Source organism: Cololabis saira, chromosome 15 (assembly GCF_033807715.1).
Source record: "Cololabis saira isolate AMF1-May2022 chromosome 15, fColSai1.1, whole genome shotgun sequence".
Lineage (NCBI taxonomy): Eukaryota > Metazoa > Chordata > Actinopteri > Beloniformes > Belonidae > Cololabis > Cololabis saira.
Window position 1 is genome coordinate 28,726,898 of NC_084601.1, and position 16,888 is coordinate 28,743,785.

The window sequence follows — 16,888 nt, forward strand, 5'->3', positions numbered from 1 at the left end:
AAAGGAGCCTCATGCTCCTTTAAACAGCAAATTAATCAGGTTTGTAAAAGACAGGGTTTTTCCATCTCCGTAATATCACAAAGATCAGGAACATCTTCTCCTAGAGTGATGCTGAAAAACTAATTCAGGCGTTTGTATCTTGTAGGCTCGATTACTGTAATGTACGAATGTCCCGATCAGGTTTTTTTAGCCCCTATCTGATTCCGAGTCATTTGATATTTGAGTATCTGCCGATACCAAGTCCTGATCTGATACTTTCATAACACATTAAAAAAATTAAACAAATGCAAAGTAAACAGATCCAGGTTGTCCCCTATTTTTATTTTGTTCACCTTATCTTATCATTTAGCACTTAAACAGTGAAGTTCTCTTCAAGGTAACTTGAAAAATCAAGTAATAATAGTGCAAGTATTAACTAGTAAAAATAGTGCAAATTTAAACATAAATTTGGATTAAATAAAAAAAAAGCAGCTCAACTTAAAATACCCAAAAGAGCAACAGTGTCATGAAGTACAGCAGTAATGTGCTTTTTAGACTGTACTCTTACTTCTTACTTTTTTTTTCTGGCTTAAAGAATAAAATGTTGGTGTTTGATGTGACCTACAATCTTCCTCGCGGTAGCAGGGTATCCATCACCCCAAAGTCGGCTAGAATGCACGGGACACCCAACGCCAGCTTCGTTCGGTTTTCAGTCACCGTTGTTACTTAACTTTTATTTATTTGCCTCTGCTGTAATACTCGCAGATCACCAAAAAAACAAACAACTTTATTGAACTCACTTTACGTGACATGGCCGACACTCCGCCCCCCCACCTCACACATAGCTCTCTTTATGTTAGTAGCGTTGACGCGCAAAATTACGTGGACCCGTTACTTGTTGGTACACCAGTTGTTTGGCATTTTTCCACAGTTTGTTTGATGCGCTGATCAAAATAATGAGAATAAAATATATATCCGATCCCGGGTTGCAACGTCCGATTTCAATCAAGTCTGGAACAACATGATTGGGCCTGATTTGCGTTATTAGCAGGATGTCCAAGTCATTCTCTGAATATCCTCCAGCTGATCCAAAATGCAGCAGCGCGAATGCTGACAGGAATCAGCAAGAGAAACCACATCTCTCCAGCGTTACCCTCCCTCCATTGGTCTCCGTAAAACTCCAGTTCAACGTTATGGTACTGGTACATAAAGTCCTCAACGTCCAAATTGGACTGGACTGGTTCACCTCTTACCTTGCTGACAGGACAGAGTATGTCAGCGTGGGATCTTCCAAGTCCCAAACAGCCCCTGTTAAGTGTGGTGTCCCCCAAGGATCTGTCCTAGGACCTCTCCTCTTTATTTTGTACATGCTGCCCCTGGGTCGTGTCATCAGCCGACACGGCATCTCTTTTCACTGTTATGCCGATAACACTCAGCTGTACCTCCGAACTGACCCCAACATACGTTCCACCCCAGTCCTCTCATCATCACCTACTCAGGCCCTTTCCAACTGCCTGGAGGAGATTAAGGCGTGGATTAGGGCTGCAACGATTTGTTGACGTTGTCGACAAAAATCGATAATCAAAATTGTCAACAATGAATTCCATTGTCGACAATTGTCCACAGACGTATTTTTCCAATGGAGTGAGGCATCTCACTTCAATACAATCTCTGCCGAGAGTCGCGCATGCACAATAGCATCTATGCCGAGCGGTAGCGGGTAAACAAAAATGACGGCGTCCTGTACAGCAGCTGCGCGTAACAAAACGTTCAAGTTCACTCATAACCACCATCTCCCTCTCCGGTCAAGACATCCCCCTCTCTACCAACGTTACCAACCTCTGTGTGAAGCTGGACCCACAACTTACCTTTGTAAACCAAATCAAACATCTGTACAAAACTTGCTTTTTCCACATAAAGAACATATCTAAACTCCGCCCCTTCCTCACTTTCTCCGATGCAGAAAAACTCGTCCACGCCCTAATCTCCTCCAGGCTCGACTACTGTAACAGCCTGCTCATCGGTATCCCCAACAAACACCTCTGGAAACTTCAATTCATTCAGAACTGTGCTGCCTGAACTCTGATGAAAACTCGCAAATATGACCATATTCTCCAGAACCTACACTGGCTTCCCATAACTTCAAGAATCCAATACAAGATTGCCCTCATCACTCACCTCTGCATCTACAGCAATGCCCCTCAATACCTCAAAGACCTCCTGACCCCTCACTCATCCACCCATAACCTCCGCTCACAGAACACCAACATCTCCTCCATGGGAGACCGAGCCTTCTGCTCCGCTGCCCCCCACATCTGGAACTCCCTCCCTGAACACCTACGTCGAACCCAGTCTGGGAACACTTTTAAAGGGGCTTCAAACTTTTTTGTTCAGGAAGGCTTTCCCTGGTCTTTTATAGATGTCTTTATTGTCTCTGTGCTTTTACTGTATGCTTTTACTTCTGGTTTTTTATGTCTTGATTTTATTCCTTTTTGTTTATTTTGTTTGCTGGTTTCTGTAGCACTTTGAGATTATTTTATGAAAAGAGCTTTACAAATAAAAGGTATTATTATTATTATTATTATTATTATTATTATTATTATTATTATTATTATTATTATTATTATTAATATTATTATTATTATTATTATTATATATTATAAACTCCTGGTTTCTCTAGGACCTGCGCTGGTCTGCCACCCCGCCCCCCCTTTCTCTTCTGTGCTTGTGTGCAGGCCAGAGCTTCAAGTGCTGAAGCAGCACCTGGCTACAACTCATGCTAATTCCTGTGGAAGCAGTAAGGGTGTAGTTAGTTTTGGATCAATAAATAATGACAGTGTAATTAAATACGAATAAATTATTTTGATACAAATGATAACATGATACATTCTTAATTTTCATAATTTCTTTTATTTACAGGAAGCAGTGCATGAAGCCTAAAGTTGTACAAGGATGAAGGTCTGCCGCCCCTAAAGAGCAGCGTGACGGAGCTGACAAGCCTGGAGAACAATCATTCCATGAGTCCATTCATTAATGGCCAAAAAACTTTGACAACAAATCAACCATTTTATCATGCACCTCAGAACTGCTGTATTTCTCATGTGTTTCCGGTTCAGTCTCCTTGATTTCCTGCACCACATCAACGTCAATTTTGTGGGTCAGGCAGAGCAACTTCTTCTTAAACACCCCCAGAGCATTCAGCAGCTTCAGCTTCAAGATCTTGATGTGAGGAATCCCTTTAGCCTTCAGGTGCCTCAAACAGTTATTCAGGTGCACTTTGAGCAGCCCGATCTTGAACAGAAGGCGGGCCTTTAGGCCTTTGATGTCCACGAGCTTGATGTGGTGGGCAGCGATCTTCTTCACCTCGTCCACCTTGCAGCTGATATCTTCTGCCAGCTCATTTCCATGGCCGTGCGTGTAGGAGTGCAGATCACGCTTCACGTCGTGTTTAAAGTCGTCGGCGTCGTGGCACAGCGTGTGCAGGTGACCGTGGAGCAGAGGAGTCAGCTTCTTGTACAGGTCAGTGAGGATGTTGTGGACAATGAAGGTGCCCTTCCCAATGACGGCGCTGCAGAGACACGAACAGAATCACGAGTGAGACATGAACACCTCTTCTTTCCTTCAGTGATTCAGCTGAAGTTAAACTGGTAACGTTCACATTCAGCTGTTTAGGGTTAGGTCAAACATCATGGCTCGGAGCATCTACAAAGACATGTAACGTCCTGTGGCTTTAAGGAAATGTTTGAAACACAAGTTCTGTCTTAAAAAAATCTAATCTTCCAAACTCTCACTTCTTTCGCTATCTCCAAGTTAAACACTATGTTAAGGAGAACTGGACACACTTTATTTCTACTCCCATCACCCATTCCTTTCTCAAAACCCTTCTACTCCCCCCGGACTCCAAAAAGTTGATATCCAAATTTGTAAGTTGCTTTACTAATCCAGTTTCTTCCGATTTTATCAGGGAAGCTTGGGCCAAAGATTTAAACTCTGAAATATCAGCAGAACTTTGGGAGGAAGCACTGTCTCAGATACACTGTTGTTCTATTAACTCACGCTACAGGTTAAGTAAGGGATAATGCCCAACGAAGTGTACATTATCAGAAATATATGGACGATGCGGGGGTGTGAACCTCCCCGAAGTCCATGTATTTATGTTAATGGAAACCTCGAAGGGCATTATCCCGCTTATACCACGGTCACTTACCAAAAAACATAAATATTAAATCAGTTATTCATGCTTTAATGTGTTTTCAGTTGAAATCATTAGTTTTATAACAAGCCACAGCTGAGCGGCTGAGCGACTATTTAATCTCTCGTCTGCAGCGGTTGTAACCTGGTAAATTACAACGTTTTTTAACAAGCCATAACTCAGTTTCCTTGGTAACAGCTGAGGGTCTGACTAATACCTGGAACAATCACTACCGTCCCATAAGGTCCTTATGCAATGGACACAGTGTTGACTTCTCCAGTAACTAGGACGGACCTGAGATACGACTTAGCAACGGGAGATATTCTAGTCCGCTCAGCTCTGCTCGGCTATGGTACAGTAACAAACAGTAAATATATTTGTTTCAAAGAATCAAAGTCCACAGATAGTTTCCTAAATCGTTTTATTAACCTACATATATTATATATATATATATATATATATATATATATATATATATATATATATATATATATATATATATATATATATATATAAGATTTGCCGGACTTCTGCTCTTTACTGTCCTGCGGTAGCCGGTTCTTCTTCTCTGAATCTCCGTTGACGTGGTTACCACCTGGCAGTTGATCCAGCGCAATGATATTAAAGTTATCAGGCAATTTGGCCTTGTTTATCTAGGTGTAGGTTATCACTTTTAATGTACACCTGCCAGCCAATCAGAATCGAGTATTCACACAGAGCCTGGTATAATTCAGTATAAGGTACTTCACAGATTGCGTTACTCCAAAACAAAGATAAATCATATTTTCCCATCTGTGTCTCCTATATGTGATAAATGCCATGTTGCCAAGGGCTCATTAGCGCATCTCTTTTGGTTCTGTTCTAAATTGCACGATTTTTGGTCATCTATATTTGACCTGCTGTCAAAGGCCCAACCAGGAACTGGCCATCTTTGGATGCTCTACCGACACTTCTGTTTTGTCGCAGGAAACGGAGCTTTCTCTGCAGCTAGGGATGGTCGTGGCTAAGAAATTTATTCTGCCAACCTGGAAGTCTGCCACCCCACCCACCTTTACCCAAGGGCTCACTGAAATGTTGTCAGCCATTCAGATGGAGAGATGGCGCTTGCATGGCTCGGACAGGCAAAACCGATTTGAGAGAGTCTGGGGTCCTTTTTTGGCTCAGTGCGGGACATGATACCTCCACTCGCAAAAGACTTGGTTTGTTGTGTGTTTTCTCTGTGGGCACTTGTCTGGCAGCCCCCCTTTTATTTAAAATGTTTTTTTTTCTTCTTCCTGTTCTGATGTTTGTTGTTTGTTTTCATGTTGTGGATTGTTCCTTGTGTAAAATTTAAAAACTATGAATAAAATATATATAAAAAAAAACACTTACTGTATTTTCCGTCCCAGATGGGAACATGCACCGTAAAGGTAGTACTCAGCAGTCCCTGAAGAGTCGTCCCCCTTCCAATCATATTTTTGCTGTTCATCGTGCCCTTTATAGGCCTGGCAAACTGCAGAGAGAACAGAGGTTATGTTTGTTAAATTACTTTAAAGGTTTTAAAACATTTGCAGTCAGTAAAACATAAAACTTTCTTACCGGCGATAAAGACAAGGACCACAAGGAGCTTCATGATGCAGGATGAGTTTGCTCTTCAGCCAGCTGATGGATGGTCCATGTGTGTTCTCCTGTGTTTATACGCAGCCTCAGGTCCAGCCCCGAACGCACCGCCTTCAATCTGACATCAGATGTTCAAGCTCGCGTATATCAAGTTCTGACAAGCTGAAGAGCTCTGTTTCTGGGCATATCTGTCATTTTATAGATTATTTATCAAGAACTAACACAGTATTTACAGCCCTGAAGAAACACTGGACATGATGTCTAAACTCAGAGACATCCTCTGAGGAGACATAATAGTAGAAAAAATAAGAAAAATCATGTGTAAAATACTTTTTTTTAAAGGCCAATTGATTTGTTGAAGTGTGAACAATGATAAACATGACATGAGAAAGTAATGGACGGTAGGCGTGGCTCTGGCTAGCCATCTTGAAGCGCAGTTCATGCTATATTTTCGTATGTTCAGACATCTCTCCAGTCCAGATGTTCACCACAACCACAACCACAACCACCACAACTACACAACCATGGTAATAGATAGGAGAAGATAGAGTTGGATTAAATGAAAACAGCGATGTGAACGGCCCACCGAAAAAAAAGGGAGTATACCTATAACCTGTTTTGTTCTTTTGTCACAGTTTTGGTATTTAGTTCCTGTTTTATTTTGAAACCCTGTGTCCTTGTGTTTCAGTTATGTCTCGACTTCCCTTGTTCCCATTCTGTCCTGATCGTTTGCATCCTGCCGCTCAATACTGGCAAAAGAGGCGGCGGCAGCGACAACACCTTCCTGCTAGATTTTAAATACCTGTAAGAACCAGATGACTTCTTTGTTTATTTGTTTTTTTACATCCTTATAAATAAAACATTGATGTAAATAAGTCGACCATCTGTATCAGGAACCTCAGCAGATAAGTTAATGTGACACAAATACCGCTTTGTTTTTTATGATTTAGATATCCCTGAATAAACATTCAAGATGTATTTTAAAACTGTTGAGAGACTCTTGCTGTCAGAGCTTTTTATAGATTAGTGAGACGTGAGTCGGACTTTGACCCGGTTCTGCCATCTGACCTGCGAGTTATCTTTACTGGAGAACACTGTGTGTCCCTATACAACCTGACAAGCTGATAAAAGCGGAGCTAAAGTCTTCTTTCTGAGGAGAAACTGCTGACTAACATTCCTCTGTTTCCACGTGACGCAGACGTGTCACAAAGATGACGCCGTCGAGTAGGAGTAGGAATAAGTGAAAACTTATTAAATCCTACCCCCTAAACTCTATTTCATTATAATCAAAATTAATTTAATTTCTATACAAAAAACAAAAGATATCTATATATAGTTTATAGTTTTATTTGGATCCCCATTAGCTGCATTAGCTGATCCGACACATAATATACAATACAAGACAAAAATATATATCTATATATACATATATAACACATACACATACACACACACACATATATATATATATATATATATATATATATATATATATATACACACACACATACATACATATATACACATACACATTTGGATATGACATGCATATATATATATACACACATATATACATATGCATATATATATATATATATATATATATATATATATATATATATATATATATATATATATACACATACACATACACACACACACAAATGTTATATGAATATCAATAATAACACATCCTCACACCTATACACACTGATATAAATATACCCATTTATAAATTAATATATCAGTATCAACAATATACAAAAAAGAAAAGAAAACGAACAAAAAAGAAAACGGTAACAGCAACGTTAGTTTTTAATATAAATACTCTGAAAAAGGAAAATAAAGAGTAGAGCTGGTAGAGAGGTGCAAGATATAAGTGTAGGTTAGAGGTTGCAGGTGAGGACCGGTGATCTTAGGAGGCCCCTGCAATGTTTTACAGCTTTGTCCACTTTGAAGGAACCACAAAGGAGACCGGTCTGGTCAGAGACCTCCATGTAGGGACCCGGAACCCTAACCCGACGTTTGATACGAGAACCTCCGTGTCTGAAGAGAGTAGAGCAGGGGTCTTCAACCTTTTTTAGCCCCGGAACCCCTTGGATGAGGGAAAAACAGCCCCTGCTTGTAATTCTTAACTTAGTTTTAAGTTTTAAGCCAAGCTTCTAATAACTTTTGAATGTCAAATGCCCACATATCAAATAGTGGGTTAAAGTTAGCTTGAAACAACTGATTAAATTTAGGTGATCTCTCTGTTTTTAATCGTTCACCCCTCTTCCGGCCTGGTCCGACGATGTTTCCCCCAAGAACATCTGGTAAAGTTTCAGCTGAGACGACTGAAAAGCCGTTCTGTCAGCAGTAAACCCGGCGGCCGGCTCCGCAGGATTTTCTGTAGACGGTGAAATCATTCAGACACCGTTGGAGGTGAGTTTCACGAGGGTGTGATGTGGAGTGACAGCGGTGACAGGACTGCGTCCAGCAGGGCACTTGCAGTAGGACTTTACCCTCCGGCTCGGCAATAAAAGCCACCGCGGCGTCGTCAGTGCGGCACAAACCACCAGACGCAGCAACGGAGAGGCTTTACTTCATCCAGCAGAGCATCATGAAGGGACTCGTGCTTTTCGCTCTTTTCTCCGGTAAGTTAAACGCTCGTCTTCGGGTTTAAAAAGTCAGTTTGGACGCCAGCAGGTGAAGCTAACCTGACGATTTTATCATCCGCAGTCTGCAGCGCCAACATCTTGTGGCAGGAGCCCCCCAAGACCAACCTGGATGTGGTGAAGGAGGCCTTTTGGGACTACGTCGCCAAGGCAACCCTCACCGCCGAGGACTCGCTGAACCAGATCCGGCAGTCCGAGCTCGGGCAGGAAGTGAAGTAAGTAGTGGTGTAACGATACACTATTCTCCCGATACGGTACGATAACGATACGATATTATAGCAGTATTTTTTTAACAACCTTGAATGAGGAACATATGACTGGAAAAAAATTGTCTTTTATTCGAAAGACACAAAATACAAAACAATGCTGTGTGTTTGCCCTATTGTTACAGTTTGTAATGCTTTATAACTATTTAAGTTTTAAAGAGCAAGCCAGGCCAACTATTTTCCACAAACTGAACTAAAAGTAAATGTCAGGTTTGCATTATGCATCTTCAGTTTCATACAAGTACAAATATTTTGCTACAAACTGAATAGTTTCTCTCATGTATGACTTGACTTTTTTCTTTTCCAGAAACTAAAATTAAATAAATAAATAAAAGTAAATAAATAAACTATGAAAAGTCCCAAACTCCAAATGCAACATGACTGTTATTTAGCTCATGACAGAGCTAAGAGCTTCACATGCTCCCAGCCTGAGGCCGTAAGGTGAACCCCGTTATCGTTTCATCCTCACACCTTTGGGGACGACACAATCTTTACATCATAAAAAACATTGATTCATGCTCACCTTATAAGTAAAAGTTTGGAGCTCAAAACCCTGCAAGAGTCCCGTGACGTAGACCAGGACCTGACATCATCTGCTGCTGCTTCACTTCCAGGTTTAAGTGTTGATGCAGACTCGGCTGGACCGGTTTGGTTAGGCTCAGACCGGTTCAGACCAGTTTAGACCGGTTCAGATCGGTCTGAATCAGGTCCAAACCGGTTTAGACCGGTTCAGAAACCGGTTTAAACCCGGTTTAGACTAGTTCAGACCGGTTCAGACCGGTGATCGCAAAACGGTACTAGTTTCTTCTAAGCGTAGTAAGATTTTGGTCCGCGGGTCGAGGTGCTGTCGTCACGTGATCCCGCTGCACCAATAGGATGCGCGTTACTAGTAAACACAATATATTAATATTAATAACTCAATATCACGCTACAGTATTGTGACGTTTCCGTATGGCGATATATTGTTACACCCCTAGAAGTAAGACCTGGGTGATGTGAGTTGTTGCTGTTTCCGTGTGCTGACTGGTTTTTCCTGCCCCCCCCCCCCCCCCTGCAGCTCCAGGATCACCCAGAACGTGGGCTCGGTCCAGCAGTACATCGCCAGCATCCGCGACCAGGCGGCCCCTCTGACACAGGAGTACATGACCCGCTTCTCCCAGGAGGCCGACCTGCTGAAGGCCCGTCTGGAGAAGGACCTGAGCACGGTGAGCGGCAGCGTGAGCCCCTACGCCCAGGAGATGGTGGCCCAGCTCCAGGGCCAGGTGGAGGCGCTGAAGAAGGAGGCGGCGCCCTACGCCCAGGCCATGGACCCCGAGGCCCTGAAGGCCGTCGTGCTCCAGAAGAGCCAGGACCTGAAGGGGCAGCTGGAGAAGAGCGCCGGCGAGCTCCAGGCCCAGATGGTGCCCTACACCGAGGAGATGAAGCAGAAGATGGAGCAGAGCCTGGACGAGTTCCAGAAGAGCATCATGCCGCTGACCCAGAGCTTCGAGACCCAGCTGAGCCAGAAGAGCCAGGAGATCCAGCAGAGCCTGGCTCCCTACGGAGAGGAGATCCGGGCCAAGCTGGACGCCAGCACTCAGGACCTGCAGGCCCAGCTGGCAACGCTGTGGGAGTCCTTCACCAGGAAGACCCAGTAAACGGACTCAGGAAATATTTATTGTTCCAGCGTTGCTCCTTAATTTATTAAATACATCCGGAAGATCTGCTTTCAACTGTCTTGATCTATAATAAAGTTTGTGTCTGTTCTCCTCAGGGGAGTGCTGTTTTTCTGCAGTTTAACTCAAACACCAAACAATGGCCACGGTTACATGATGTTTTTTTTTTTAATTCAAGATCTTTTTATTGGAATTTTCACAGAGTAAAAAAAGGTGAAATGCTGCATGTCGATTACAAATATTTTGAGTAGGCATGGGCATGTTAATCATAGCATACACCAGTGTACAAAATATAAAAAACAATTAAACAGTATGAAAAAATATAAAATAGTAACAAAAACAAACTACAGACCAAACTAATCCCTCCCCTGTCACTGCCAGATTACTAATCACAATATGAGGTCACTCTATCATCAAAAGCCTGCACTAGGAATACAAAAGAAATATGAAGTATAGTTCACAGGGTCTGGAATGCTTCTAGAAAAGGTCCCCACACTTTCTGGAACTTATTTGATTTCTGAAGCGAGTATCTAATTTTCTCCAGTTTTAAGCAGGACATGATGTCTTCCAGCCATTGTGCACGAGTAGGAGGGAAGGGATCCTTCCACCTGAACAGAATTGCCCGACGAGCCAAAAGGGAGGCAAAAGACAAAGTGTGCCCCTGTGCAGTGGTTAACTTCCTTCCTCCCTCCATGACCCCAAACAGGGCAGTCAGTGGGTTTGGTTCTAATCTGATTTTAAGCACCAGAGAGAGAGTATGAAATACTTCCATCCAGTACTTATTTAGACATGGGCAGGACCAGTACATGTGGATGAGAGAGGCTTCGGCTACTTTACATCTTACACAGTATGGACTAATATCTGGGTACATGGAGGATAGCTTTGCTTTGGAAATATGAGCCCTGTGTACCACTTTAAACTGAATTAAGCAGTGACGTGCGCACAGGGAGGTTGTATTAACCAGTTTGAGTATGGACTCCCAGGTATCCTCTGATAAGGGAAGCCCTAAGTCCTGCTCCCATGCTGCTTTGAGTTTATCTGTAGGGGCACTCCTAAGATCCAGCAACATGCCATAGAAAGACGAAATGAGCCCCTTTTTGAATGGGTCTGTGGCAAGAACTTTGTCAACTGTGGTCAAGCCTATCGATGCACCAGGGCTGGGTGTCTGGGAAAGAACAAAATGTCTAGCCTGAAGATACCTAAAGAAATGTGATTTTGGAAGGCTGAATTTACTACTTAACTGCTCAAAAGATGCCACGGTGCCGTCTATGAACATATCTTTAAAACGAATCATACCCCTCCTGTGCCATTCCTGGAAGGTGGGGTCCTCAAGGGATGGTTTGAAAGAGTGATTTGATGCAATGGGGCTAAGAAGAGAGAAGCTGTGAAAACCAAAAAACTTCCTAAATTGGGCCCAAATTCTAAGAGAATGTTTAACCACTGGGTTTTTGATTGATTTAAGTGAAGGAAGTGGAAGTGAGGAGCCGAGTAGGGCAGGAATTGACAGGTCATCAGTTGGATGTAACTCCATCGCCACCCAGTCAGGGCGGTCAGCGCCGTCGCAGTGGAAGGACCAGAATGCAAGGCAGCGCAGGTTAGCAGCCCAATAGTAATAACGAAAGTTTGGGAGGGCCAGACCACCTGCAGACTTAATTTTTTGAAGGTGAGTTTTGTTCAAACGTGGCCGTTTACCTCGCCATAGGTATGAAGATATAACTGAGTCAAGGGACTGAAAAAAAGAACCAGGAATAAAGAGTGGTAAGGTCTGGAAAAGGTACAAAAATTTAGGTAAAATGGTCATTTTGACTGAATTGATGCGACCCACAAGAGACATTGACAGGGGTGACCATTGTGTAAGGGTTTGTTTGGTCTCATTTAACAATGAGATAAGATTCTCTTGGAGCAGGTCTTTGTGTTTCCTTGTCACCGATATGCCTAAATAGGAGAATTTGTCATTTGCGATTTTAAAGGGAAAATTGGAAAGGTCTAAAGCATGCGATTCGAGATTGGTAGGGAAAAGCTCACTTTTGCTGAGATTCAGTTTATAGCCTGAGAGTTTCCCAAACTGACTGAGAAGTGACAGCGCAGGGGGTAATGAGGCCAGAGGGTGAGAGATGAAAAGCAAGAGGTCATCGGCATAAAGCGAGACCTTATGTTCCCTGCCACCTCTCCAGATACCGGACACATCCTCACAAGATCGGAGCGCTGTGGCAAGCGGTTCGATAGCCATGTCAAAAAGCATGGGACTAAGGGGGCACCCCTGACGGGTTCCACGATGCAGATTAAATGGTTTTGACCGTTGAGAGTTAGTACGAATTGAGGCTGTTGGGTGTAAATAGAGAAGTTTAATCCACAGAGCAAAGTTCGGACCAAAACCAAACCTGTCCAGCACAGCAAAGAGATAATCCCATTGGACGCGATCAAATGCTTTCTCCGCATCCAGAGAGACAACGCATTCAGGGATAGCCTCAGAGGCAGAGTAGATAATATTGAACAGTCGCCTTGTGTTGAAGTAAGACTGCCTACCTTTAATGAAGCCAGTTTGGTCTTCAGATATAATTGTGGGGAGGACATTCTCCAGCCTATGGGCTAGGACTTTAGCTAGGATTTTAGCATCTGCGTTTAAGAGGGAGATGGGCCTGTAGGAGGCGCATTCAGTAGGATCCTTCCCTTTTTTAGCTATGAGGGTGATGCAGGCCTCCGAAAAAGAAGGAGGGAGGGAACCGTGGCTGAAGGATTCTGAAAGAACTGAAGATAGCAATGGGGAAAGCAAATTAGAAAATTTCTTTAGAAATTCCGCCGGGAAGCCATCAGGGCCAGGACATTTACCCGACTGCAGTGAAGAAATGGCTCGAGTAATTTCCATCAGGGATATCGGTTCTTCTAATGTCTTCCTTAGATCTGGTGAAAGACTGGGAATACTAAGACTATTTAAAAAGTCCGCAATCTCATCTCGATCAGTCTGAGATTCCGAGGTGTATAGCTGGGTATAAAAGTCCCTGAATGCTTCATTTATGAGTAAGTGGTCTGTAGTTACATGGCCATTTGGTAATCGAATCTTAGAAATATTTTGTTTAGCCTTAGAGCCTTTAAGTTGGTTGGCTAATAATTTGTCAGATTTGTCTCCATAAACATAAAACCTGGTTTTACTTTTCAGAAGTGACTGTTCAATTGGGTGAGTGGTAAGCAGGTCAAATTTAGTTTTAAGTTCTAGCCGCTTTTTGTAAAGATCTGGGGATTTAGTCCGAGAATATTCTTCATCGACCTCTTTAATTTGGCGGGCAAGGTCTGATCGCTCCCTATAAGATTTTTGCCTCAACCTAGCAGTGTAGGATATAATCTGTCCCCGGAGATAAGCCTTGAGGGAATCCCAGACAGTTAGACTAGACATTCCTGGAGTCATATTCGTGGATAGGAAAAAGGCTATTTCCGTTTCCATTGATTTAACAAAATTTGTGTCCGACAGCAGAGTTGAATTGAATCGCCACTGTCTGTCTCTCTGAGGTAGGTCAGGAAGGGACATGGTTAGAACCACAGGAGCGTGGTCGGAAATGACAATGCTCTGATAAGCACAGGAATGGACCAGGGGAATCAGTTGATTATCAATAAAAAAATAATCAATCCTCGAGTATGTGTGGTGCACTTGTGAGAAAAAGGAGTATTCTCTGTCACATGGATGTAAAGAACGCCACACATCACAAACACCGTAGTCAGAAAGGAACGCCTGAATAAGACGGGCTGACTTACTTGCTGTGCCGGGGTTGGTAGAGGATCGGTCTAGGACTGGGTCGAGCCAGCAATTAAAATCACCACCCAGTATGAGAGAATATGTATTAAGGTCAGGGAGCAGTGAAAACAGTCGTTCAAAAAAGACTGCATCATCTGAATTAGGGGCATAAACGTTCACAAGTACGACCAATGTATTGAATAATTTCCCAGAAACGATCACGTAGCGACCAAACTTGTCAGAAATCACATTGTGCTGCTCAAATGAAACATCCTGACTGATCAGAACTGAAACTCCTCGGGCTTTAGCTTGAAAGGAGGAGTGAAATCTCTGCCCTGACCACCTCGGGAACAGGCGGCTATTATCAGAACTGCGAATATGAGTTTCTTGTAGAAAGGCTATTTCTGTTTTAAGGTGTTTTAGATGTGAGAAGATCCTCTTCCTTTTAACAGGGTGATTCAGACCCTTAACATTCCAGCTCACCAACTTCAAGTATCTACTCATAATATCTAAGAAGAAAAATTAGGTGTGCACAATGACCTAGGCAGAAAAAAAGAGAACGGAAAGGAGGTTGAATGTGACCCACATTAAGTAATGAGTTGAAAAGAGTTAATGCAAAGTTTCTGGCAGTGACATATCCCCCCGACCCACCCTCCCCAACTAAGACAGCTGCTATAGAAAAATAAAAAAAAAGCAGCAAGCTCTTCAAAACAAACATAGTGCAATAACACATCTTCCTATCCTACACACTAATAGCTTTTGCTCCCGTATCATGGGTGTATACCTATTAGCACCTTAAAACGTGTAGATGTAAATAAAAAAAAAGGAATACCCTCTCAAATCTTGACCTGGAAGTCCCGATATGAGCCCAGAAATATTTTTACAAAAATATAAAATATAAAACGTCCGACTTAAGCAGCGTAAAAGTAAGGTTAACAGCTTACAATTATTACAAAACTTATAGGTAAATCGGAAAAGCTTTTTTTTTTTTTTTTTTTTTCTCTCCCTCTTCACCACTTATTTTTCCCCTTCCCTCAAATAGCCAAAAATAACTGCAAATTAATAATATTTGCAAAGGGGCAGTCCAACTAACAACAGAGAAAATACTGGTTGTCGCGGGGTTACTCACCCTCCCCTCAGGAATAATGTGACTCACGTAAAAAAAAAAGAGAGAGAAAAAAAAGTCAGTCCGTGAGCGTCAGTGAGCCGCACCGGGCTGCAGGCGGAGCCGTGGCAGCCTCCAACAGTCCCGTTACGGCGGGTTTGAAGCTTTGCTGCGACTCGTGATGAATTTGCGCGCCTCATCCACGGAGCCGATCCACTTCCTGGCCCCCCCGGACAGCGTGAGCCGGAGCCGGGCGGGGAAGAGCAGAGCCGGCCTCAGACCCAGCTGGTAAAGCTCCGACATGACTCCGCTGTATTCCGCTCGTTGGCTGGCAACTTCGGGGCTGTAATCCTCCAGGACCCGGATGGGCTGGCCGCGATATTCCAACTTTCCCCTCCGGCGCGCCTCCCTGATGAGGATATCCTTCGTCTGGTACCGGTGAAGGCGGATGATGACCGGACGCGGTCTCTGTCCCGGGGCCGGCTTGGCGGCGAGAGAGCGGTGCGCTCTGTCTATCTCTGGCGGTGACGGCAGCGTATCGTTCCCGAACACCTCACACAGCAGCTTGGAGAAGAAAGCCGCCGGAGAGCCGCTCTCGGTCGACTCCGGTAAGCCCAGGATACGGATGTTCTGCCTTCTGCTCCGGCTTTCCAAATCCACCACCTTGGCCTTCAGCCGAGCATTATCATCCCGTAGAGTCGAGCAGATGCCTTCAAGGTCCGTAACTCGCTGGCTGAGGTCTTCTGTGGCGAGTTCAAGGGACGAAACCCGTTGGCCATGGTCCTCGACCGCGAGCCGCGTTTGGTCGAGTTTGGAGTCGAGCTGACTGAAAGTATTTTTGAACTCGGCGGCCAGGGCAGCGCGGTGTTCCTCCAGCAACGTGGTAATGGCCGCCAGGGTTAAGACAGCGCCAGCGTCGTCCTTCTTGCCCGACTTGCCGCTCTTCGAAGCCATCTCGGAGGTAAGTGGGCTCGTTCGAGACAAAAAAAAAAGAAAAACAGCAACAGGGAATCCTTTTTAAAGTAAAAATTTTGAAAGTTTGAGGGCTTGGTGGTTTAAAAAGTTTGGCACTCACGGGAGCACTCACGAAACACGTCTACTCCATCTGCTCACCAACCGGAAGCCCCACATGATGTTTTTTAATTCGGAATTAATTATTCCGAATTAAATAATTCCGAATTAAACTGTTTTCCTTCGAGTTTACATAGAAATAGTAATTCCGAATTAAGGTTTACATGGAAAACACGTTTGCGGCTTTATCCAATTCCGCTTAAGGTTTGGGGGTTGGGAAGATTCTGATTGGATAGGGGGGCGGTCCGGAAGTTACGTCTACCGGAAATTACGTTTACCGGAAGAAAAACAAACTTAAGCCGGGCATACACTGTGCGATTATCGGCTCGTTTTGAGACGATTTTCCAGTCGTGCGACAATTTTTTGGATCGGGGACGGATTTTGACCCAATCGTTGCTCGTGCCTCGTGCAGTATACGTGGGGTAACGACGAGAGATTAACACCTCACGACGAGCTCCCGATCACAAATTGTGAGGTCGCAAGAAAATCAAACATGTTTGAAATCCTGGTCGCTCCTCGTGAAGGAATCGCACAGTTGAAGCAGCTACGACCCGATTTGCCTCATCCTTTCGCAGAGAGCATGCGCAATCTCTGATGTCACGTCAAAACTATTATTTGTAGTTTAAGTGTTGCAAATTCA

At 43.6% G+C, this 16,888-nt stretch overlaps 1 protein-coding gene across 1 annotated transcript; it reads left to right on the top strand.

Annotated features, from left to right (window-relative positions):
- The first annotated feature begins 8,303 nt into the window (after positions 1-8,303).
- LOC133460603 (apolipoprotein A-IV-like) lies at positions 8,304-10,442 on the top strand. The gene is made up of 3 exons (XM_061741249.1): positions 8,304-8,403; positions 8,489-8,639; positions 9,748-10,442. The coding sequence occupies exons 1-3, from the start codon at positions 8,370-8,372 to the stop codon at positions 10,325-10,327; spliced, it is 765 nt and encodes a 254-aa protein (XP_061597233.1). The 5' UTR covers positions 8,304-8,369; the 3' UTR covers positions 10,328-10,442.
- The last annotated feature ends 6,446 nt before the right edge of the window (positions 10,443-16,888 follow it).

Excerpts from the sequence above, each read along its gene's own strand:
- LOC133460603 (XM_061741249.1), top strand. The coding sequence starts at position 8,370 with ATGAAGGGACTCGTGCTTTTCGCTCTTTTCTCCG. Across the intron at positions 8,404-8,488 it reads GCTTTTCGCTCTTTTCTCCG|TCTGCAGCGCCAACATCTTG; the intron begins GTAAGTTAAACG and ends TATCATCCGCAG. Across the intron at positions 8,640-9,747 it reads GAGCTCGGGCAGGAAGTGAA|CTCCAGGATCACCCAGAACG; the intron begins GTAAGTAGTGGT and ends CCCCCCCTGCAG.